The following is a 25,696-nucleotide window of genomic DNA, read 5'->3' as shown; positions in this document are numbered from 1 at the left end:
AAATGAGGAAGGTAGTTAAACAGAAATTAAAAGGAACAGTCACAAGAGTGAAATGAAATACCTGCAAGCAGCACGTAAACTATTATGATGTTTCGAATAGCAAAGTGTTTTCCTACCTACCAATTAAAAAAAATAGATGGCTCAAACTAAATATATTCCAAATTACTGTTTTTTTTTGTTTTTTGTTTTTTTAATAAAAATGACCAAAAACAAGAAAATGCCATTATGGCTAAACAGAGTAAAAGAGATAGTTAGAGGCAAAAAGGCATCTTTATAAATTGGAAGTCAAATCCCATTGAGGAAAACAGAAGCATAAACTCTAGCAAGTCAACCGTAAAAGTATAATTAGGTAGGTCACAACAAGAATTTGAAGAGCAACAAGTAATAGACAAAAACTAACAGCAATTTTTTTTTCCCCCCAATATATCAAAAGCAGGAAGGCTGCCAAACAATCAGTGGGGCCACTGGACAACCCAAATGCTAAAGGAGCATTCAAGGAAGACAAGGCCGTTGCAGAGAAGCTAAAGCTGTAGCTCACGAAAGCTTATGCTCAAAATAAATTTGTTAGTCGCTAAGGTGCCACAAGTACTCCTTTTCTTTTTGTGAATTATTTGCGTCAATCTTCACTGCAGAGGCTGTGAAAGAGATACTTGTGCCATTATTTTTAGCTGATAAATCTAAGGAACTGTCTCACATTGAGGTATAAATAGAAAAGGTTTTGGAACAAATTAATAATTTAAACAGTAATAAGTCACCAGGAGCAGATGGTATTCACCCATGAGTTCTGAAGGAACTATTGCAGAACTATTAACTGTGGTATGAAACCTATTGCTTAAATCAGCCTCTGCACCAAAAGACTGGAGAATAACTAATGTAATTTTTTAATTACAATTTTTAAAAAGGCTCCAGAGGCAAATCTTGACAATTGCAGGCCAGTAAGCCTAACTTCAGTAATGCACAAACTGGTTGAAACCATAGTAAAGAACATAATTACCAAACACACAGATGAACACAATATGTTAGGGAAGAGTCAACACTGCTTTTGTAAAGGGAAATTATACCTCACCAATCTATTAGAATTCTCTGAGGATTTCATAAAGCAGGTGGACAAAGGTGATCCAGTTGATATAGCGTACTGGACTCTCAGAAAAAAGTCTTTGACAAGGTTACTCAAAGGATCTTAAGCAAACTAAGCAGTCATGGGATAAGAGGGAAGGTCATCTCATGGATCAGTAACTGGTTAAAAAGGTATGAAAGGGTAGGAATAAATGGTCAGTTTTCACAATGGAAAGACGTAAATAATAAGGTTCTGCAAGGATCTGCACTGGAACCAGAGATGTTCAACATATTCATAAATGATCTGGAAAAAGGGGTGAACAGTGAGGGACAAAGATGGCAGACGATACGATATAAAATTACTCAAGATAGTTAAGTCCAAAGCTGACTGTGAAGAGTTACAAAGACAAAGGATTTCACAAAACTGGGTGACTGGGCAAGAAAATGGCAGATAAAATTCAATATTGGTATATGCAAACAAATGCACACTGAAAAACAATCCCAGCTATACATATAAATTGATGGGATCTAAATTAGCTGTTATCACTCAAAAGAGATCTTGGAGTCACTGTAGATAGTACTCCGAAAACATCTGCTCAATGTGCAAGGGCAGTCAAAATAGCTAACAGAATGTTAGGAACCATTAGAAAAGGGATAGATAATAAGACAGAAAATATAATACCACTATATAAATCCATGGCACATCCACACCTTGAATGCTGCATGCAGTTCTCATCACTCCATCTCAAAAAAGATATATTAGAATTGGAAAAGTTACAGAGAATAGCAACAAAAATGATGACTGGTATGGAACAGTTTTTATATGAGGAGAGATTAAAATGACTGGAACTGTTTAGTTTAGAAAAAGAGATGATTAAGGGAGAGAGATGACACCATAAAATCATGAATGGTATGGAGAAAGTGTTATTTACCCCTTCCCATAATACAAGAAGGAGGGGTCACTCAATGACATTAATAGGCAGCAGGTTTAAAATAAATAAAAGAAGTACTTCTTCACACAATACACAGTCAACCTGTGGAACTCATTGCCAGGGGATGTTGTGAAGGCGAGAAGTATAAATGGGTTCTAAAAAGAATTAGATAAATTCATGGAGAATAGGTCCATCAATGGCTATTAGCCAATATGGTCAGGGATGCAACCACATGCTCTGGATGTACCTAAGCCTCCGACTGCCAGATGCTGGGACTGGATGATGGGATGGTATTGCCCTGTTGTGTTCATTCGCTCTGAAGCATCTGGCACTAGCCACCGTCAGAAGACGGGATACTGGGCTAGATGCACCATTGGCTGTCGTAGGTCAGACCATTCTTACATTCTCAATTCAGTCTAACACCACAGCCTATTTGCTTTCGTTTGTTTTTAGCACAACTTGTAATTGGTGTAAACTAATTACTTTTCCTTTTAAAGTCTGCACAGTTATAGGCAGTTTTATACATCCTTTTAAACTGGTTCTTAACAAGATTACCCAGCAGTGACAGGTAAGTAGAATCAGTAGGAATTCAGCATCATATTTTAAATGATTGACACAGGTCAGTGTGAAAGTATAGTTAGGTATAATTATACATAAGTGTTCATAGCGAAGTACAAATTGGCTCCTTTTTCAGACTTTTTCTGCCAGATAAGGGCTGAAAAATTTATAAAACATTTAGAAAATATTTTACATAAAATCTGTTACATAACTAAAAATTGTTTTTTGTTTTTTTTTTTTTTTTTTTTTTTTTTACAGCTGAGGTCATTTGGGATAAAGTGATGATTAATTTATTCACTCATGGTCAATCTTTCCAAATACTGTACTGGGTATTTCTGTTCCTAGATTTACTAATAAAGGCATATTGTTGGATTTGGCTTCATCTATACTACAATGAAGCTTTAACAAATAAAGATTTAGAACAAAAAGTTAGCTGATTGGCAAACTGTTTGCAACTTACGTCATGGTTACAGAGTACGTATACTAGTTGCTTCCGCTCCTGTGCGTAGTATGCCGCTTGCTGGTAATAGAAACCTGGATTCTGAGTCTGAATTGCTGTCAAGCCTAGTTTAATAGCCTCATCAAACAAGTCTCCAAAGGCCTGAAATCTTTAAAAAACAAACAACATTTTTTACCTTAATATTTACTATAAAAAGTAAGATTAAGCTTTACCTGTATGATATTGTGGCTATGGTCAAAGTACAATACACAAGGGATTTGAACTAAAGTGTCATTGTAAATTAAATTAAAGCTCCAGTTCATCCAAGGCTTTCATAGGTTTTTGAATCTCAGTGACCCATTCCTACAACTGCATTCATGTGGGTGCAGAACTGCAAGGGTCAGGGCGCAGCTATTTTGAAATAATTGTACTATGTTTTGTAAAATGTGTAGGGTTTTAATTTCCACATGCATTCAGTGCTCATGAGCGATGCTGCCCTGGAGACTGAAGTCCTCCCTTTACATGCAGAACAAATAAAGACTGGGCAATGACAATGAAAGCCTCATAACTCCTCCTCACTAACTTGAGGCAATCCCAACATGCAGAACCCTCCCCCACACCACTCCCTCCCCCCCCAGAGGAGAGCAATATTTATAGCTATGGCCTGCTGTCTACAATATGTTTAAAACACAGTATAATGTTATGATAATATGATGTCTTTGTGAGCTTGGCATACATTATAAAGTTTTAGATTGAATTCCCGCGGAAATCAGTTAGAAAAGCTTCTAATAATTGTAGGATCAGACTCTAAATCTCACAGTAGGTACCACATGTTGATTCCCACCAGTTATGAATTACTATCAGTTATTAATGCAGAGCACACTGACACAGGACAATTAAACTAATAAATGCATAACTATGATATTATACCTTTTAATATCTATTGCATCTCTTTCATGAAGGAAAATTCAGAATTTCATTGTTTCTCTAGACATAAAACAATTAACTTTGTGAAATACTTATAAATGAGCTACAATGGAAGTATTACTTAGCAAAAACATACTGTTTAGACATCCAGGCAGCATGCTCAAAAGCCAACTCTGCACTGCCTATTTTTTTCTTGCACAAGTCAATGTGCTTCCTGAACTGAGCAATTGCATCCAATGGGGTGTTATGCTGAAAACAGAGGCGACAAATCTACAAGAATCAAAATAAAAGAAAGACTTGAGAATCTTTATCCACAGTCTAATCAAAGTTCAAATTTCTAAAAGTAAATCTAACATTAGAAACGTAGTAGGTAAATAAGATCCCAAACAATTTCGAAGTAAAATCGATATAAAAATGAAGGTTAGATATAACACCTTATAGCATTTTATATGAAGCAAACAGGGTTCTGTGCCATATATTATCCACATGGCCCTCCATATAATTTATGGCAAGAACTGAATTAGTCCTCTCCAGAAAAAAAGGAAGAAGATCAAAGGCACAGACCAAACTCACCTCAGAAGAGAATGACCACCACACACACTCCCAAATCCAGCATAGAATTGCTGAGCTACTTGGGAGAGGAGGGATGGACAGCGCCAGAAACCCTTTGGAGGAGATCTTCCCCACAGAGGCTATGAAGTCTGCAGTAATCCAAATCTGCTGGATTCCCTTTCAAGGGCTTGGTTGAGGACCAGCTCCAGTAACTTTTTTTTTAAATTGGTAGGTAGGAAGACACTTGGCTGACCCAAGGACCTCTAAAATCTGTTCTTCCAACGGAAGAGCCATTCTTTCCTCAGGATTACTTTTCCTTCTGCACCTTTAAAAACGGGGATCAATAATCTATAGGCTACATGAACTTGTTTCTGTAAAGTGTCGTTTATTCCCACTGACTTCAATTGGGAATTGAGGGGGTGCTAAACTCTTCATGGGATTGAGCCCCATGTAAGCTCTAGCTCCTTAAAAAATAAAAACACAATTTTAAACACCTGAAATCAACTTCTACTGAGAAGGTATTTTCTCCTTGGAATCTGAAGTAACCTCCACAAGCTGGAATTCAGGGGGCCTACAGTCGGGTAGTAATTTAGAGCTAGATAATGCTCTAAAAGCAATAATATAGGAGATGTATTTTTAAAATTAAATCTTTACAGATTCTGAGTCCTTCAGCTACCTTCATATTTTAAAATTTACAGGTTTGCTAAAGGTTACAACAAATCTGTTACCTTGTAGTTTATAAATCCTGCCATGGTCTTTATTTCCAACATGTTCGTTTCATGCGCCCTCAATTCATGTACAAGATTATATGCAGTTCTGTAATTTCTAAATATAAATGTTTACAAGTTAGGTGGGTTGGCATACCAAAACAATTATTCATGAACAGACTATTGAAAAAGAAAATCTGCAATCAATGAAAATTTTTCTGGTGAAAAGCTCATTGATAACAGTAACACATACAACTGACTCTGCATTCACAACATCCTCAAGCAAACTTTCTATTTATTGGTCATGACAAAACTTTCCTGCCTTTTTCCAATTAGCAGTTTAAGGGTGATTTAAAAAGAAAAAACCCCCTCAAACTCTGTGCTTTTTTGCTTCATTAATCTCTACAAACAGGCAGACTGAACACAAACTGCAATAGGTCAAAAGAACTCTAGGGTTACACGTTCCCAAAAGAATGTTGAAGACATTTCTGAAATACTAGTAAATCTTCAGATTTCATAAATAGCAGCACATATTCAGGGATGTAGCACAGAAGTCAGAAGCTGACTTTTTTTTGTTAAGGAACAAAATAGTAAAATTAGGATATTGTGAAGTTTGGATTTAGTTACAGCTTTTGGTTTCAGAGATACATCTAAAAATATCCAAAAGTAAAATTCAGAAATCTTGGCAGAAAGTATCCATGAAATGCTTTTTCTTAGCAAGATACACTAAGTAATACCACCTCGGGGTCAGCTCCAAGCATGCAACTGACTATGAAGTCTATCCAACAAAAGCAATTAAGCACACGCTCAACTTTAAACATGAGTAGTCCACCAGTTGATTGGTTTCTTATCTTTCTTTATTAAGAAGATACTGACAAATAATAATAGTAAAGGTTGGGAGCTTATCTTCCCTATGTTCCATTCATCTTAATAGAAATGTGACCTTTAGAGCTCGATTGAGACCATTTAAATGCTGACATTAGGAATAGGCAAATACATGCCTCTCCAAATTTTCATTAAAGTAAATAAACATGGATTTAGATGCAAAAATCATTTTAAGGCAACATTAAGGTTGCACAGCTGCACATCATTAAGGAAATGCAGCAGTTAAGGCTCCAAGAGCAATTGTGGGGGGGGAAGAAGGAGGCATGTGTGTGCATATGCATCTAGAGTATTTTCTATGCCCTTTGTCTTAAAGGTAGAGTTTAATTCATTGCTATTTAGGTCTTAATGTACAACACATCCGTTACTGCTGAAGTTGGAACATTAACCTTTGTACTTCTAAAAGTTATTTTATATCAATGTAAATTCAGAAACATATCTGAAGTATGAAGAAGTTGAACACAAACTCAAGAAAATTCTTTGTATCAACGTTTACTCTGAACAAAAACAGACTAACACACACAAGTCATTACACTGTAGAATGAGCTCAAAAATATTGACTGCTTGATTTGTTACAAATTGCCCAAATATAAATTTGGGTTTTACATTTCACTAACCCTGAAGCTATCATAATAGTAAGAGAAGTCACTGTGAAAAAAGAAAAAAAGTTTACTTACTTTAGAGCATTCTGTGTATCCTGTTTCAGCTCACTGAAGAATGCTATTTTGAACTGATGTCTCACAAATAAAAGCTGAGAAACACAACCAATATTTTAATGGTCCCAATAATCTAAACTGAGTACAACATTTACAAAATTGGAATATAATTAATACTCGGAGAAATCACAGATAACTTAGTTGGAAGTATGCAGAATATAAGAAAGTGTATAGATATCACAGAAAACAATTATGAGTAGTTGTTCAATAGCATGACACACAGAGCTCTTTTGCTGAATCTAAATGTATTGCTCCCACCCCAAAAGAAAGGGGGACAGCCTTGTATCATCCATCAATCTTGAATAGACACCTTAAGGACACATATCACGGCTCTGAAGGCAATCTTGTCCTGTTTTCCAAAATGGAGGATAGTTTGTGGTTGCAACACAAGTTCGTGTGTCAAAACCAGTATTTGGTAAATTGAAAAGAAACAAATGAGAACCAAGTTAAGCCCAGAAGTCTGTAGTAAGTGCCCCCTACAGCCTGAGTTAGAGCACTGCACAGAAAAACCACAAGCTTCTTTATAATTTCTCTCTACTCCTCATGTCATTTTTTATTTGACGTTCACCTTTAAAAGGTGAATTTCATTTTAGTTGATGTAAGGTAAGAAAAGGACCATACCTAGGATAAAAGTGAAAAAGAAAAGAGTGTGAAAATAACTGTTTTATTTTAACATTCTGATATTTAAAAAAACCCATAATATATCCTGTGTATTATAAATAGGATATGTCAACTATATTTTTAGAATTATCTTATATAAAAAGGAGTAGCATTACCTGATGTGTTGTTTTATTCAAGAACTCTTTATGAGATTTTACCCTTCTTATTTCTGTATAATAGTAGGTCTGTGCATGCTCATAAAAAGCATTCTCTAATCTGCAAGAGAGAATTGCTCATCACTTTTTAAGCAAATAAAGAAGTTCTTTTAGTATATAGAGGATCTAAAGTACTTTAAAATTAGGCTATTTAACACTATTCCTCCTACAGTCACTGTAAGCTGACAAGTCCCCCCCCCCCCCAACATACAAACTTAAGTTATTGGTACTAAAAGGAAATCACTAAATTAAAAGTTCTTGTGATATTTGTTTTAACTTACCTTATCTGCCTAGAATATTTTTGGAGACAAGATGGGTGAGGTCAGATCTTTTATTGGACCAACTTCTGTTGGTGAGAAAGACTCACTTTTGAGCTAAAAAGAACTCTTCAGGTTGGGAAAGGTACTCAGGCTTGGTTTACACCAGGGGTTGGCAACCTTTCAAAAATGGTGTGTCGAGTCTTCATTTATTCACTCTAATTTAAGGTTTCGCGTGCCAGTAATACATTTTAACATTTTTAGAAGGTCTCTTTCTATAAGTCTATAATATATAACTAAGCTATTATTGTATGTTGTAAAGTAAATAACGGTTTTAAAATATGTTTAAGAAGCTTCATTTAAAATTAAATGAAAATGCAGAGCCCCCTTCACCAGTGGCCAGGACCCGGGCAGTGTTAGTGCCACTGAAAATCAGCTCTCGTGCCGCCTTTGGCACAAGTGCCATAGGTTGCCTACCCCTGGTTTACACCAACAAGTTAGATCGACATAAGGCAGTTTACATCAACCTAATTATGTCAGTGTCTACACTAGAATGACAGGTTTCAGAGTAGCAGCCGTGTTAGTCTGTATTCACAAAAAGAAAAGGAGTACTTGTGGCACCTTAGAGACTAACTAATTTATTTGAGCATAAGCTTTCGGGAGCTACAGCTCACTTCTCACATCGGAAATGCATCTGATGAAGTGAGCTGTAGCTCCCGAAAGCTTATGCTCAAATAAATTAGTTAGTCTCTAAGGTGCCACAAGTACTCCTTTTCTTTTTACACTAGAATGCTGCTGCTGACCAAGTAAGTGGCCTGTTACACCGAAATAAGTCCCACCTCCACGAGAAACTTATATTGGTGTAGTTAGGGTGACAGTGTCTGTTTAAACATCTGACATCAGCAGTTGGCTATCATTATTGTCAGTTTCATAGCTCATGGCTCAGAGCAGCAGCATGGGGCTCACAGCTGAAGCCATGAAAAGGACAAGAACATCAGTTTCACTGCTGGTACTCTGCCTGCTTGAAACTGAGCCCAGGCTGGCCTCACAACTCAGGCTGTCATCCCGGGTGGGTGGGGGGCTCCCACTGTGAGCCCCGCACAGCTCTCAGTGCCCCACTTCAGTCAGTGCCAGTGCTCCTGGGGAGGACACACACCACAGGCAGAAGGAGTATAGCCTGGCCACCAAGAGTCAATTGACTTACTGCAGTGGCTGTAGGTCGACCTACATTAGATAACCAGCATTTTTCACTTACTGGCACCCCTGATTCCCCCAACATGCCAGATAAAACAGCTTGTACTGTACTTGGTATATACAGAAAAAGAAAGACCCTTAATGAAGGTAGACAAGAAAAAAGCAAACACTTGCCAAGGTCTAGACAAGATCTCTATCTTAACATTGTAGTAAAATAGGTTAGAAAAAAACCTAGCAGTAGCTTCAATCTCCCTTAACCAATAGGCCTAGACATACTGTACAAGTGTCTAAAAAGACCCAGAGTGAACCAAAGGCAGTCTTTGGGTGTCCTGACAATATCTTCCAGAAGTCAATATAGTGGCAAGTTTTATGGCCTACTCAGAGGGAAGGTGCCAATCATAACATGACCTTATGGAAAAAGGACAAAGGTTAAAAAAAACCTCATTGGATTCATCAGGACTCAGCATGATGTGGAGTGTTTCAACGACGGAATAAAATATGAGTAATGTAAGTTTGCAATTGCTCTACAGCTGATGTACGGGAGAGCTGATATCTGCATATCATACGTTCCTTAATAGACTGAAAAAAAATGCATTGTAGGAAAAGTCTTTTACCAATTCACTTACCTTATAATATAACCAACCAGATGATCAGTGTGTGGCAGCACAAACAAGGATTTTCCAGAGAGGTCACAAGCATTACATAAAGCTGCTGCTCTTTCTGAAGCAACAACATCTTCCCCTAATGAAATCAAAAGAGCATGCAAACAAACAGAGCAGTGTCAAATTGCACTCTTCTCAAAGCTCGACTATAACAAGCTATGTAAAAGGTGATACACCGAAAAATATAGAGACTCTCTTTCTCAGGTCATCTGAAAACCAAGGCTCTGATTAGCAGAATACCATTGTGGCGGAATAATCCCCAGAAGACCTGAGGAACAAGCTGGGTACTCACAAAAAACTTTACAGAGGAATTTATCGTACTAGTCATGTGATTTAAAAAAAATCCAAAAAAACAGCCACTGACAGAAAAACTCACATTTCTGCACCTCTGCACCAGTGACTTTTAGAGGTATAAAAAGTAAAAACAAACAAGCTCCATATTCCATGATTTCATGTAGTTACAGCTTGGGATAGATTGATTTAGGATGCAACCCCTTCAAATTTCTTTCCTCAAATGACTGACATTCAGTCAGACAGTGACGAATTTATCCCTTGCCAAGTTTGGCAAGAGAGTAAAAATGTACAGTGTACACTTCATAACAAACACCTCTCACCCCCACTAAAAATGGGCTCCCATAACAGTTTGACTGGGTAGAAATAAGTACGAAAAATGGTGAAATGCAAGGCCTTTATGAAGAGCCTTAAGCATTGTACCTGCTCCAATCTGACGTTTTAATAAGGGAAATATTCATCGTGACAACTGAATATTCTTACACTAAAATGCTTATGCAGTTATCAAATGCTGTAGCTTCAGTGCAGCTTTTAAATCTGCTGCAATTAGAGTTTATTGTTAACTGATCTCAGGTAAGCATTAAGTAACAACTGCTTTGTAGGATAGGACACAGTCATATTTGCACTAGGCTTGATACATAGCATCAGAAGCTGAACATTTTAAAAAAAAAAAAGGAGTCACAGTTCTGAGGAACTTAAATTGATTAAAAAAGATAATGAAAAAGCACCTGGACTTTTATGGCCGATTTTTCAGAGCAAAGCATCCATTGTGTACGTGCATGTAATGGGGAGTGAATTTTTGTGCACACAAGTCATTGTGCATGAGAACAGCATGCAAAGTGCACAAATGAGGACCAGGATAAAAAGTCCCTTTGAAAATTTGGTCCTCATATTTGCATACACTGCAGTTTGATTAGCCTTTTAGTACCTGGAGGTAAAGGTGTTTTCTTTTGAATCAAAACCACAGCAACTTTTGTGTTTCTTCCCTGCAAACTTTGCCTGAAATAGAAGAGTTGCAATGACAAGCTCATATTTCATGCTTACACAATGACTTTCAGACTACTTTTAAAGTCATTAAAAAATTGCCTATAAAAAAGGCACATGCACCACCCACGAGATACATTTTCTCTCTCCTTTTCTCGGATAGATTGCAACAACTGCATTCTTAATCTCACCAATTTTAGAAAACAGGAAGTAAGGGCAAGCAACTTTGCCAATTTACATTCTCAAATAAGACATCTTTAAATCCTCTTAAATATATATCAAATATTCAAAAATAAATTTCAAAAAAAAAAAATCAATCTATAAAGAGCCCTATCAGCCTAGCACAAAATTATATTTTTAAAACAAAAAAGATGAAATTGCTTTATGATATGTACAAGTATTTTGAAATCTACACTTAATACAAATACAAGTTAATACTTATAACCTAACAAACTGTACCTGACAATTTCAACTCTAGTAGCACATTCTGACTGTTTTTCTTTCCACTGTGGCTCATCCCAGTCCAGTTCATAGAACACCACAACAAGAGCTGGCACCAGATTCAGATGTTTGTTCATCCAGCCAGTCTTCAATATCCCTTTTGGAATGTACCACTCATAGGATGTTCTCTGAAAATATTAAATTTAAACTTATTAAAACGAGCTATCAACCCTGTTTATTTTTGCTGTGTCATGTGCATGGGGAATTCCATGTGTCCATGATCAATCCTGAGGACTTGATCTTTCCTTATCAATCTTGCTCTCGCTCTCAACTGTCTGCTTCCTAACGGAGAAGGTGTGGTGGGATTTAAAAAAAAAAAAAAATAAATAAAAAATCACACCCCATCGTTGTCTTAAGAGCCAGATGTATGCCACTGAAATATTATCAAAAATAGATTTACATCGATGGGAGGGGAGGGGGTGTCGGAAGGAGGAGAGATTCTGACAGTAAAGAAAAGTCAACTTCAGGAAAAATAAAATACTTTGAACTTACATAGTACCTGTCATGCAATGATCACAACATGCTTTATAAAGTTAAGTAAGTATTACCCGCATTTTTCAAAGAGGGAAACTGACAAAGATGCAAGTTGCTTGTCCTAAATCACAGACAATTAAAAGCAAAATTAGGGAATAGAATCCAGGTTTCTGTATTTCCAATGCTCCACTGTAATAAGTAACCATGGGACTATGCTGCTTATCAAGTGTCACGCTAGTTTACATAGGCTCAGTTTCACTGCAGAGATTCAAGTAGACCGTAGATTCAAGTAGCAAAATATACTGTATTTTGCTCTGTCTCACCCAAACAGCTGTTTTAAAAAATTTCCAGAACATCTAAAAAATGGATATTTGAAATGAAAACTGACCGATTTATTGATTTAAGACTGATAGTGCTCCCTTATCATGCAATGTTTCCAGATTTCAATTAACTTTCTAATAGTTAATTTATTCTGACTGAAGATTTACACAGAATAATCACAAACAGCAAAAACTTTACAGTAAGTCATTTTATAATTTGCATAATATGTTAAATGTATTTTAAGTCTTCATAAGAAAACCCCACAGACTATATACCTTTGTTCTGCATTTTGGATATTCATGGTCACCAGGAAGAACTTTGAAAGAAATTGGTACTCGGTCAGCTCTCCTGTTTGCACAAAAGGCATCCCAAACTGCACGATGAACAGCATTATATACTACATCCAAGCCAGTGAGGGTTACAAAGGCCATAGGTCGACAACATAGTTCCACGGGGAAGTCCCACTGCGTTGGGCTCATCTTGAAGTTCTGCAGAATGCCTGGAAAAAAAAAATGAATACTCCGTATTTCAAATCCCCTTTCAAACATGCAATTTCTGATTAGATACAAAAGATATCTTTTTGAGAAAAAATGCACTAAACTAGTCTTTTCACTTAAGATGCAAGTTAAATCCAGTCTGCTCACTCAACTTAAAATGTATTTGTGCAAAGAAATACAGGCAATTTTAAGATACAGGGATTTAAAAAAAAAAAAAAAAAACCTCCAATAAGAATCAGCCAATAGTGTTTTTTTGGAGGATGGGGAAGAACCAGAAAGGGGGGAAAAAAACCCACCCAGTGCATCTCAAGCAAGATCAAACTTTTCTGTTTTTATTCATACTGCTCAGACACTGACACTATTAGCAAAGTTGTGAGCCAAAGGGCCACTAACTATAGGCATACAGATAAGCTCATCAAGTACCCTCCTACCCCCAGAAGTGGATGGGGCTGCAACTGGAAGTTGAGGAGGTAGTTTGGGGTTGGTCTGAGAACTCTGATAGTCCCAGTCCTGCAGTTGGATCTGCATAAACAAACGTATGAGCTTGCAGAGCCCAGGTTCTACTCAGGCAGAGTCAATTGCAGGCTAGGGCTTATATCTGTTATTACTAGAAGAAGCAGCCTGCTTAAATAAGGTTTGCATCAGCCACGTACTGTATATAGCAAGAAGCATGTTCTTCCTCATACTGTATATAGCAAGAAGCATGTTCTTCCTCACCGTTGCATTGTCATTTTTAGCACCCTCAAGTTTGATGCAAAAACAATGAGTCCTTGTGGCACCTTAGAGACTAACAAACGTATTTGGGCATAAGCTTTCATGGGTTTTAGCCCACACCACCAGATGAATGGAGTGGAAAATACAATAGGAAGATAGATAGATATTTATTTATTTGATATATACACACAGATGGTACCTGCTCTGAAAAGCATGATGTCTATAGACATCGTGCATTGTGAAGAATAGAAATAGAACAACAGTGTGGATTGTTGTTTAATTTATATAATTATATTAAGAAACCATTTATGTTTTCACTAAAGGACAAGTGTTTTTTTGGTCAGTGGAGCTTGACCACGGGCATAGCCCAACCTGCCAGTAACGGACATACGCGGGGGCGGGGAGGGACAAAGGGTTTCTTGAAATCTAGCCTTATGTGCCAAAAGCTCAGAGAGCAAGCGATGAGCAGGATAACCAGGAGCAGCTCCCGGAGGGAGAGGCACCAAATCCTAACCCCCCCGAAAGATAGCTCAGTGGTTTGAGCATTGGCCTACTAAACCCAGGGTTGTGAGTTCAATCCTTCAGGGAGCCGTTTGGGATCTGGAGCAAATATTGGGGATTGGTCCTGCTTTGAGCAGGGGGTTGGACTAGATGATCTCCTGAGGTCCCTTCCAACTCTGATAATCTTCTAAGATTCTATGAAAGAGCAGGCTCAGCCCCTACCGCTAGTCCCCCGCCCCCACACACAGCCAGCCCCAGCCCCAGCCCCTCCACCGCCTCTGACCCACGACGACCCGCCTCAACCCTCTTCCTTCTGCCCGCCCCGGACCCTGCCCCGCCGGCCGGGCGGCCACACAGTAAACAGCCGCCAGCGCGGCCAGCAGCGGCTCCGTCCTACCAGCTCCAGGGAGCGAGCGCTCCGCGGGCCCCTACCCAACGGCGCCGCCCGCAGCAGAGGCCAACAAGCAGCTACTGAGCCGCAACAGAGATTGAGATTCGCCTCCGGAAGCAAGAGCAAGGGGACAGGAGTGACAGTCCATTCCACCAATCAGCGTTGCCTGCTCAACGACAACGTCAAACATTGGGTCTCGAGAGCCGTCGTAGGAGCCAATGAGAGAAAGAGAAAAGAGGCTGGGCCGCAAGATTTAGCCAATTGACGAGCGGGAGTGATGACGCAATGAAAGAGAGCCCAATCATAGCGCAAGATAGGTAGTCAACACAGCAGCCCCGGCGTGGCTCGGGGAACCAGTGAGGGTCGTGGGACGGTCGACTGCGCATGCGCGGTGTGTTCGCGTGCGGTTCCTGAGTCGGGTACCGGTTGCTGCGCTCTGTGAGAATCCCTGGGCTGGGGCGGGGGCTGGGGCTGCCGGCCCGGGGCCATGGCGGCGAACGAGGACCAGGAGGTGAGACACCGACCCCGCTTCTCCGCGGCGGCAGCTGCCGCTCAGCCTCACCGCGCTCGGGGCGGGGGGGGGGGGGGTGTGTCTCCGGGGCTCTTGCCCGCCCTGCCTGGCCAGGGAACGGGGTGGGCTGTTGCGGGTCGGAGGCTGCCCCCTCGCCCCGCGGTCTCCGGCCCGCCCTGCTCGGCCCATCGCGGCGCTGACCGCTCCTCCCGGGATCACGGGTTATTTTTTAAAACCTGACTTGGGAAAGATGATGCAAAAATAAATCAGTAACCTTAGCAGAAAGCACACCTGTCTGCGCCCAGCGTTTTAGCTAACACGCTGCAAAAAGAGTCAGCCGACGGCGTCCTCTACTAGTAACCTCAAGAGTTCTGGCGTGCGCTTTTCCTTACTCTTTTTTTACACGAGGAGTCTGTCTGGGAGACTTCAGGTCAGCTTCAGAGCATTTGCACTTTTAACTGAATGCCACGTCAATCCAGTTGTTTCCTGGGTGGCATAGTCCTATATAGTTATCTTTGCACTTGGTAAAGTCTTAAATATTTTAATGCATTGATCATATGCAATGTGCATATCGTATGTGAAAGTATTAATTCAGCCCACAGCATGTTATATTTTGTTAATGGCAAATACCATATAGAAAGTCATTCTCTGATAGTTACGTGGGGGTTAATAGGTATTCTGGGCCCTTCTCACTTATAAAATCCCTTTCTTGTAGTTTTGTAGAAAGTAATATGGAGAGGATGGAAACATTCTTGAAACAGATGGTTGGTATTTTCTTGGGGAAGTTAAAAATAAAGTTTTTTGCTTTTTTAAAAAAGCAGGCTTCTAGAGTTCAGTAAAATGTGCCAAGATGGGGAATGTAGAAAGTAAATTGAATTCAGACTAGCATGCCAGGTTTGCTGAACTCACATTCCACTAACCTAAAATAGGATTATAGAACTATCAGACAAGATATCTAGACCAATTGATGCCTAAATTTTAATTCATTATTTTTTTAATGAAAAACAAAATGTGGATTTCTGTATATTATGCTGGCACTCATCTGTTTATACAAAGTTCAGTATTGGATTGAAATTGCTAATCTTTTTCTCCATCCATTCTTTTCAGATGGAGCTAGAAGCATTGCGTTCTATTTATGAAGGAGATGAGTGTTTCAAAGAACTTAGTCCTGTTTCCTTTCAGTATAGGGTAAGACCACATGAAGCTTTAAATTAGATGTAATACATCATTCATTTAAAGTTATTCTGCACATTGTCCATTACAAAGCATTTTCTTGAAACAGATGGTATTCACCTACTTAGCAATAAAGGCACTAAGTACCTTTTTACATAATTTCAAAATAACTTGCCCTGAGAAACTTAAATGTAATGATAGTTACCTTTTTGAACAGAAGCAAACATCACAATAGCAATTATCAGTAGTAATAGAGAAACAAGCTAAGTACAACTTGTCATGAAAAAACATGAACAACTGTAATTGAACTTGTAAGGAACTAATACAGATGGACTAAGTAAATAACTTATGCTGCAGTCCTGCAAAAACAGATTTTTCATTTTATTCACATGAATAGTCCTGCTGACTTTCCTCACAAGAGTATAGTTAAGTATGTCTGTAAGTGTTTGCAGGTTTGGGTCCTTCGCTAATTATTATGACACACAAGGTATTTAAAAAAAAAAAAATCTTGTGTAACTTTCAAAACTAAAAGTGTCAAGTGAATGCAATAATGTTGCTGAATCTTTACTGAAAGGCAAAGAAAACTAATCCATTATAATAGAAAGAATAATTTGACAGCATTAGATCTGGCTATACTGTTCATTAGGTAGAAAGTCAGTGGAATAGAGTTAAAAGGATTAGTCTGCTGTTCTCTTGAACACAGTTAGTGTACTGCCCAGCACATTGATTAGTTAATTATAAAATAAGACCAAAAGAAGACATGACAAAGATTTCTCAAATAGTGGCAACATGCAACACATCACTCCGGAAAAGCTTACTATGAAGAAATTTGCAAAAAGAAAAGGAGTACTTGTGGCACCTTAGAGACTAACAGATTTATTTGAGCATAAGCTTTTGTGAGCTACAGCTCACTTCATCGTAGCTCATGAAAGCTTATGCTCAAATAAATTTGTTAGTCTCTAAGGTGCCACAAGTACTCCTTTTCTTTTTGCGAATACAGACTAACACGGCTGCTACTCTGAAACTTATGAAGAAATTTGAAACTGAGTCAATGTAAACATAAACTATATTTAATATTGAGTATATTAGGTTCCTGCTGCTCACAATCCTCTTTACCTTATCTTTTCTGTACCTTCTCTTGCTCCTTCCACATAGATCCAACAAAGCCAGAGTTAGCCTTGCAGCATGCTCTGCAAAGAATAGGCCTTGTCCACAAGAAAAAAAAAATTCACACTTTTACTTGGTGCTTTTAAATCAATATAGTTAGGCCAGTGAAAACCCCTGTGGGAGCATGTATAGGAATATACCACAGAAACTGAAATAAGTGGCCACAGAAGGATTTATGCAGGTTTAATTAATCTGTTTTAAATGACGCCTTTAGTTAAAGTAATGCAAGCTTTAAATGTGGACAAGGCTTTCCCTTAGGAGTTGCCTGAGTATGACGGGTTTAGGTAAACAACTTTTATTAGCTTAGTTGTTAGTTTCTTTATTGCCTCCCATCCCTAGAGACAATTATTGCAATTTAATAAGTCTTGAAAATCTTACCTATTACTTATGACATCAAAGGTCACTAAAACGTATGTTTTTTCCCCAGCATTATGCTGCTTGGTTTTTATTTAGAGTAGACAGTGAAGAGAAAGCAAGTTTCATTTTCTGGTTCTCATGTAGAATGCTAAAATATTTGGATTGCAAACACTGACAGAAAATGCTTAAATTTGCGCAAGCCTTTTTATAGAAATTTTAAACATCTATTGAGTTTTGTCAAAAGTTTGAGGAGTACAGGTTATACTATTGTATATCTAAATTTAAAATGACTATCAGTAATGTTTTTTCAAGCATAGTTTGATGGTTGGTTACTGTAGCCTTAAAAATAACCTGGGTAAACAAAGTCAATTGAAAGATTCACATACTAAATGATACTAAGGTTTGATGCAGTGTTTTTGTATCTGTGTTGGTCCCAGGATATTAGAGAGGCAAGGTGGGTGAGGTAATATCTTTTATTGCACGAACTCCTGTTGATGAGAGAGACAAGCTTTTGACCTACACAGAAGCTCTTTTTCAGTTCTGAGAGGAAGAGCTTCTGTGTCAGTTGGAAAGCTTGTCTCTCTCCTCAACAGGAGTTGGTACAATAAAAAGACATTACCTCGCCCACCTTGTCTCTAAGGCTTGATAACAGACTGAGGCTTCCCATTTTAAAGTGTTTTATCTCCTTTCAGATAGGTGAAAATGGCGATCCCAAAGCCTTCCTAATAGAAATTTCATGGCCAGAAACATACCCACAGACAGCTCCAAACATATCCATGAATGCTTTCTTCAACAACACCATGTAAGTATTTCAATTACTTCCTCTTTCATTTTACATGTGGTCTTTCTCTTACAAAATTCTTGAATTCTTTGGGCCTGTAATTCAATTTTATGGTCTCTTTTAGATCTTTAGCTATAAAACAAAGTATATTGGATAAATTAATGGAAGAAGTTGAAGTTAATCTTGGAACTGCCATGACATACACACTTTTTGAATATGCCAAAGATAATAAAGAATTGTTCATGGAAAATCAACCTGTTCATATTGTGGTAAGTCCATAACTTGCGTTTTGATCTATTTTAGTTTTATAAATAGTTTATCTAAATATGAACTTTTTTTAATACAACAAAGGGAATAGACTGTTTCGTTACTATATATTTAAACACCTCACATTGCTACAGAAAACTTCTGGAGCATGTCTATGAGGTGCAAGCCAGTATGCTATGTCACCAAGATAGTGGCTAGAAAAAAGTAGATGAAAAGAAGTGTAGCATGGCTCTGTGGCTGTAACCTGGACGTTTACTTGGTGTTCAGCCACCTTACCAAAAAGTTTCTGGAAGAGAAATGAGAGAGAAACAGTGTTTAGAAACACTCCCTAATCTAAGAAAGTCAACTGATATCCAGTGGTGGCTACAGAACTAGTGCAAGACACAGTTAATGAGAGCCGATGTGGGTTTTGACTTGCAGCATGAAGCATCTAGAATGGATAAGCTATGCTTGTGCTCTGAACAATTAAATATTTGACGAGAAGAGTGAGGGAAGGAATAGCAGACACAACCAATCAGTTACAATCAATGAAAAATTATTTAGTGATGGAAATAAAAATATTAAATTGTTAGATGACACTTCTTGATTCTACTTTAAATGGCTCAGTAGTTTAGAACATGAAGCACATGCCAAGCACATTAACTCTGCTCAAAGTGATTCCATCAAGCTGGCTTGAGTGGGGACCTTCACTTTTAACCTGATCTGTTAAAGCAGCATTTCACCTGGAGTGGGGAACTTGAAAGTGTTTCTAGAAAGCACTTATGCACCACTTTTTTATCTGTTTCATCTATACGTTTTGTTCAGAACTACGTTAGAATTATCCTGTCATAGGTGTTCTGACTCCTGAGAGCTTCCACTTGAGCCAGAAAAATTTGAAGCTTTATCCTTCATATTATCCTGCCTCCTATTCAAATTTTCCATGCTCGCTGTTATTCTCTTTTGTATTAGAGAAGCCTCTAGGCTTGGGCCCCCATTGATGTAGTTTTTCTCTGTAGAGGGCCTGGGAAAGCAAGGAGCTAAATGTAGGTAGGAAAGGTTTGAGACTGGGACGAATGGCTAATGGTAGTGGTTATAAGATATTGAACCTTAGCTGCTAGATGACTAGATTTAAATCCACATATTTTAGTAGTGGCCAGAATATAGCGAATTGGTGGTCTCATGCTGGTTCCTTTTGGAAAAGTGTCAATATTGGAAATACAACTACCACCTTCTGAAAGTAACTCAGATCTTTTTATCCACCTTACTGAAGGGGCCAAGGATCAAATGGGCATGAGAACTAAATGGTGCTTTTGTCCTGTACTGTATCTGAGGGGTTTTTTTGTGTGTTTAATAAGAGTTCACGCTCCATGACTGTCAATCTGTTTTCTTCTTGATGAGCAGTAAATGTACTCTTTGTTTGTTTTTTTTAAAAAAAAAAAAAAGGGCCTTTGTTTTTAGGCATCCCAAGAGTCTTGAATTTAACAGCGTTCAAACTCAAAAGTTTACACTACAGACTAAGGACTGGTCTATACTATGGGATTGGGGATCGATCTAAATTACACAACTTCAGCTATGTGAATAATGTAGTTGAAGGAGACATACTTAAATCTACTTACTACGGTGTCTTAGCTGTGGTGTGTCTCCTGTCGATTCATAGATACTAAGGTCAGAAGGGACCGTTCTGATCATCTAGTCCGACCTCCTGCACAACGCAGGCCACAGAATCTCACCCACCCACTCCTACGAAAAACCTCACCTATGTCTGAGCTATTGAAGTCCTCAAATCGTGGTTTAAAGACTTCAAGGAGCAGAGAATCCTCCCTCAAGTGACCCGTGCCCCATGCTACAGAGGAAGGCGAAAAACCTCCAGGGCCTCTTCCAATCTGCCCTGGAGGAAAATTGCCATATTTGGGGTTGGGAAGGAATCAGCTAAACCCTGAGCATATGGGCAAGATTCACCAGCCAGATACTATAGAAAATTCTTTCCTGGGTAACTCAGATCCCATCCATCTAATATCCCATCTCAGGGGATTAGGCCTATTTATCCTGAATATTTAAAGATCAATTAATTACCAAAATCACATTATCCCATCATATCATCTCCTCCATAAACTTATCGAGTAGAATCTTAAAGCCAGATTCCCCTTGCCCTTCTCGTTGAGGTGGAGTACCGGAGTCGATGTTAGAGTGATCAGCAGTCGATTTATCGCGTCTATACTAGACACGATAAATCAACCCCCTGCTGGATGAGTTGCTGCCCATCGATCCGGCCAGTAGTGTAGACAAGCCCTTAGGCTATGGTGCTTACAATGGTGCGGCTCTGCCGCTGCAGCACTGTAAGGTGCGTTGTGTAGTCACCAACAAAATAAAACCACCTCCAACCAGGGGTGTTAGCTTCATTGCTGGAAGTGCAGCTCCCACCAATGAAGTGCTGTCCACACCAGAGCTTTCAGTCAAAAAAAGCTTTGTCATTCAGTGGGGCGCCTTTTTGTAGACAAAGCCTTACATTGGTATAACTAAGTCATTCAAGGGTATGAAAAATCCACACTCCGAGTGACACAGTTATACTGACCTAACTTCTGGAATAGACAGTGCTGAAAAAAGAGAGAGCTTCTCAGAGAAAGAGCTTCTCCCATCAACATTGCTATTGCCTCTCAGGAAGGTAGATTACTATGCAGATGGAAGAGCTCTCTTCCCATCAGCATAGAACATCTTCATTAAAGTGTTGCATCAGTGTAGCTGTGCCGATGCAGTGTTCAGTGTAGACCTGCCCTCAGTTTGAAAATAAGCTGACCAAGTTAGTTGAAAGTTAGTTTTTGCAGAGTTAGTTCATGTTTGACTTTGAAACTGAAATTTTAGCTCTGCTTAAAGTGACAGTGTTTTGCTCAAACACATTACTGAAACCTTCCTTGGAAAGGATTGTACAATCATACTGTCTTTCAATGCTAGAATCACACAGGTTCCTTCTGTGGACTCTCTCTGCCTTTCCATTTTGGCTCTACTATACAAGCAGCATTATAAATAGCCCTTGTGGCATCGTATATTTGTGCTGTGAATAAAGAATTATATGAGCATGTAGGGAGTCCGATCCACACTTCTAACTCATTTCACTGATCTTTTAAACTGGTGAGTGATCCTAGCAACACCAATAGGGAACCACTTTTATCCCCACTAAGCGATAGTCAGGATATATGCAGTTGCAGGGGTTATGGAAGTAATTACTCTAGCTACCACAGTAAGCACATAAGAAATATTAGTACTACTTTTAAATTATTGTTGAGAACTGTGATCATGGTTGTTGTGTGAAAAAGCACAGGCATCTTTCAGTACTAATATAATTTAAAACATTTGGGAGGTCTCAATAAGAAATCAAACATTTGTAGTTTACCCATCAGGGTGATACCTAGATATCAATTGCCAACTCAGTCACTGTTGGAGAGGCATTTAAATTATACTTTTTATTTTTCTCAGACATCTGTAGGTAATAACATCTCAATTGGAACTCACGAAATAGCCCCATCAAGTAAGAAAAGACACAAAAAGGAGCAGTTGTCCAAAACCCAGAAACGAAAGCTGGCAGACAAAACAGGTTTGTGCAATATAGTCTTGAAAATGGTGCAGTGTGTTCAGGATAGTTTTGTACCTTCAAAGACAGGTTCAGATACACGTTGGGTCACGAGTGAGAATGAATTGGGTCTCACCCCAGTTTTCACTTGCTTAGCTCATAAAGCTACCAAACAATTTTTCACCAGTGACAGCAGCATGAAGCAAAAACTGACTGGCATAGCAGTGATATGGCAGTTAGCTCTGCTTATTCACCTCAATTCCTGACTGGGGAAGTTTGCACAGAGTTGCACACTACATCTGCCTCACGTTAGTACTGTGAGTTCCTTGCTTTCCATGCATTCTCTTGTTGGATATTGTGTTGGCCAGATCAGTAATATGAGAGTTCAGCTTTTAAAGATATGACATCTTGCTAGAGTCTAGCTGTTGTAGTCTGAGAGCTGAAAATAAACACTGCTTCTTCTATAGATCACAAAGGGGAGCTTCCTCGAGGATGGAACTGGGTGGATGTAATTAAGGTAACATGACTGTTACAACTGTGAAATTATTGCATAAGAACATTGTTTTTCTGCAGATGTAATGATGATAAATTATATTTAATCTGTCTTTTTGCTTTTTTTCCTAACATTTGGATTTGACTGTGGTGTCTGATTTTCTGTATACATCCAGCATGTAAGTATTTTCAAGTTTTAGAAATCGTTTTAAAAAAATCTGCAAGAATTAGTGATTATGGTTACCCATTTCTCTATAGAGCCTAAGGATAATTCCTTAAGACTTTAAAAATACATATTTCTTCTGAAACTTAAGATATAGCCAATGTGAAAGCATTAACTGGCTTACATTCTTCCTTTAAACTCAGGGTTTATCTTTTGAACATTTCAAATGAAGTTTTTGAGGTGAGAACTTTCAGTATGTAATTTAGCTGTGAATTCCAGAATGCACTGAATGTGCTGACTTCACATGGGCAACTAACAGAGATGCAGCCAGGATTTTCAGGGACCGGGATGAGTAGAAGCAAGGAGCCACTTCAGCAACTGTGTTTCTCCTAAGCAGTAGCCACACATTGTCTCCTGCATGCCTGCACCTTCTGCCTTCCTCTCCCCACAAAGAACTTTTCCTCAGCCCACTTATCAATTATTGATTTGTACTACTGGAGCATCTAGGATCAGGATCCCACTGTGCTAGGGGATGTACTAACAGAACAAAAAATAGTCCCTACCCTAAAGAGCTTATAATCTAACTAAGGCAAGAGATAGATGGATACAGACAGAATGGGGAGTACAAGGAAACAGACAATATTGGTCTGTTAGGTCCTCCATTTGCCATTTCCACCATTCTTCTGCTGGAATATAAAATTAACATTGCTATTTTTAACAAGTTCTACTTTATAACAAAACATTTGATTGAACACTGATATGACCTATTGTCAGCATACCTCAGAGCATAGTGTTGAAACTGCAGCAAATGGGCCTTGTCAAGGTTTTTAAACTCTAAATAATCCACTCATGACAATTTGTTGCAGAAATGTGTGGGATACTTTTAAGAACTGCATCTGTTTGACTTTCCAAAATGTGTTTGTGGACTGGTATCAGCCTTTTCTTATTAAATGGAAACATTAATAAATTCAGCTAATGTCTTTAATGAAGCTTAAACTGGTTCTTAGATTAACTACACTGGTTCTAAGATTCTACAGTTGTAGAATATACTATGTTTTGGATGTAAAATAGTTGATAAAAATGGGAAAGCACAGTCTTAAATTCAGATGACTGAGTCAAATGTATAAGCAATAAACTATTAGTTTTATGAGTCATTTGAACTTTTTAATGCATTACGTTGATGAGTTTGTGCTAACTGAATAGGCCTGTATGTAGTGTAAAATAGAAATATATAGTTCTTAATTCCTAATAAATGCAATACGTCTGAACACTTTTTTTTCTTTGTCTTTTATAGTTAAGCAAAACGGGTTCTAAAGATGATGAATAATGGACTTTGATACAAGGAAACTTCATCTTTTAATACAGTGCAATTTGGGTCAACATCTTTCTCAATAGCTTTTTCCTCTTGTCAGAGTGGAACATTTTATGAAAGGACAGTTTCCTAACTATTAAACGTGAGCACAGATGTTTATCCAGAGATTATTCTGGTATTACATTTTTCTTCACAAACAAAAACTTGCCTTAAAGGGAAGATAAGTGCGACATTTCTATATTGAACTTTTAGAAAGCCTATTTAGTTTCTAACTGTTGAATGCTGAAAAGAATAGTGAAATATGCAGTGTTAATATATATTGTTTTGCTCTACAGTAAGAATATAGTAAAATTCTGTTAGTGAATCCTCTGATATTGTGACCATTTCCTGAAGTTCTTATTCCAATGGAATACAAATATTAAAAGTGGATAATCACTTGACAGCATAGTTCATTTAAAATAAACTCCCTTTAAACAAAGCCTTCTTGATTTGTTCCTCTGCAAATGCAGAAAGGGAACAACACAATTATATCAAAGGATTTGTCTAGACCTAGGCTATGTCTACATTGCACACCTTACAACAGTATGGCTGTGCTGCGACAGCCGCGCTGTTGTAAGGTAAGCAGTGTAGCTGCTCTTTGTCGTCAGGAGAGAGCTATGTCTACACTACTGACCTTATAGCGGCACAGCTGTACCACTGCTGTAAGAGCATAGCCGCTCTATGATGGGAGAGAGCTCTCCTGCTGGCATAATTAACTCACTACTAACGAGCGGCGGTAGCTATGTTGGCAGGAGAGTATCCCACAGACATAGCGCTATCCACACTGGTGCTTTTGTTGGTGAAACTTATGTTGGTCAAGGGTTTGGGTTTTATTCCACTTTCCTGACCCAACAAAAGTTTTACCAGCAGAAGTGCTCGTGTAGACAAAGCCTGAAGCTTTTGGTCCTGTTTTAACTAGAGTTAAACAGTTTGCATGTGGTGGTGATACAGCTGAGTTTCTGTAGGCTTGCTAATAACACTATTGCCTGAAATCAGAGCAAGCTTCTGGCTCTGTGATTTTTGACTAACTAGCTCAAAGTTAAGGGTAGAGAAGGTAGCAACATGCAACGCTTGTAAATACTAGTGCAAAAAGGACCACACACCTAGTCTAGACAAATTCAGTGAAAGAACAAGCAGTTACAATACCAGTACGTGTTCTCAGTTCAGCCCGGTGTGCGTCTGTTGTAGTCCTCCTCATGTATATCTTTACAGGAGATCAGGGTGTTTGCGTGGAGCTGTCTTACTGATAGTGACTTTCTGAATATTATGACTTGTTGGCTTTTTCCATTGGATAATCAGTAGTTTACCATGAGGATTTTATTGTATGAATTAGGGGACGCTGGGAAAAAAAACAAGCCACTCTCCCATGTTGGAAAACATTTTTTGTACAGGTTTGTCTTGTATCAAAGAAAAAAAATCCTCTTTACTGTACTATAAACGGTAACTGAATACTAAATGCCTTAATGTCATTTAATATTTGAGATTTTGATCTTAATAAATGCTATTTATCTGCCATGGT

The 25,696-nt window shown here is 38.5% G+C and overlaps 2 protein-coding genes across 7 annotated transcripts in view; one reads left to right on the top strand and one right to left on the bottom strand.

Annotated features, from left to right (window-relative positions):
• Nucleotides 1-14,511, bottom strand: part of TRAPPC11 (trafficking protein particle complex subunit 11) — a 43,600-nt gene extending 29,089 nt beyond the window's left edge. Inside the window, exons 1-10 of one of the 4 annotated variants that reach the window (XM_038398858.2) lie at nt 14,378-14,511; nt 12,544-12,767; nt 11,432-11,601; nt 10,917-10,987; nt 9,662-9,776; nt 7,546-7,645; nt 6,731-6,804; nt 5,193-5,289; nt 4,049-4,182; nt 3,007-3,154 (exon numbers count right to left, since the gene is read on the bottom strand). In XM_038398858.2, the coding sequence (XP_038254786.1) occupies nt 3,007-3,154; nt 4,049-4,182; nt 5,193-5,289; nt 6,731-6,804; nt 7,546-7,645; nt 9,662-9,776; nt 10,917-10,987; nt 11,432-11,601; nt 12,544-12,747 (1,113 nt within the window). In that variant the 5' untranslated portion in view covers nt 12,748-12,767; nt 14,378-14,511. Of the gene's footprint in view, nt 1-3,006; nt 3,155-4,048; nt 4,183-5,192; nt 5,290-6,730; nt 6,805-7,545; nt 7,646-9,661; nt 9,777-10,916; nt 10,988-11,431; nt 11,602-12,543; nt 12,768-14,308 lie in introns of those variants that run through there. The other 3 variants (XM_038398859.2, XM_043513571.1, XM_043513572.1) reach the window with 3 other exon arrangements.
• A 170-nt stretch (nt 14,512-14,681) lies between these two features.
• RWDD4 (RWD domain containing 4) lies at nt 14,682-25,690 on the top strand. Of its 3 annotated transcripts, none has more exons than XM_038399436.2 (8): nt 14,683-14,882; nt 15,990-16,070; nt 18,272-18,381; nt 18,485-18,629; nt 22,078-22,195; nt 22,639-22,688; nt 22,840-22,842; nt 24,121-25,690. In XM_038399436.2, the coding sequence occupies exons 1-8, from the start codon at nt 14,859-14,861 to the stop codon at nt 24,151-24,153; spliced, it is 564 nt and encodes a 187-aa protein (XP_038255364.1). In that variant the 5' UTR covers nt 14,683-14,858; the 3' UTR covers nt 24,154-25,690. The 3 variants fall into 3 exon arrangements, with proteins under 3 accessions (XP_043369508.1, XP_038255364.1, XP_038255365.1); XM_038399437.2 differs by lacking the exon at nt 14,683-14,882 and adding an exon at nt 15,209-15,312; XM_043513573.1 differs by lacking the exon at nt 15,990-16,070 and having other exon boundaries at nt 14,682-14,882.
• The last annotated feature ends 6 nt before the right edge of the window (nt 25,691-25,696 follow it).

Source organism: Dermochelys coriacea, chromosome 4 (assembly GCF_009764565.3).
Source record: "Dermochelys coriacea isolate rDerCor1 chromosome 4, rDerCor1.pri.v4, whole genome shotgun sequence".
Classification (NCBI taxonomy): Eukaryota; Metazoa; Chordata; order Testudines; family Dermochelyidae; genus Dermochelys; species Dermochelys coriacea.
This window is presented reverse-complemented; position numbering and strand designations above follow the sequence as displayed.

Excerpts from the sequence above, each read along its gene's own strand:
- RWDD4 (XM_038399436.2), top strand. The coding sequence starts at position 14,859 with ATGGCGGCGAACGAGGACCAGGAG. Across the intron at positions 14,883-15,989 it reads CGGCGAACGAGGACCAGGAG|ATGGAGCTAGAAGCATTGCG; the intron begins GTGAGACACCGA and ends CATTCTTTTCAG. Across the intron at positions 16,071-18,271 it reads CTGTTTCCTTTCAGTATAGG|ATAGGTGAAAATGGCGATCC; the intron begins GTAAGACCACAT and ends ATCTCCTTTCAG.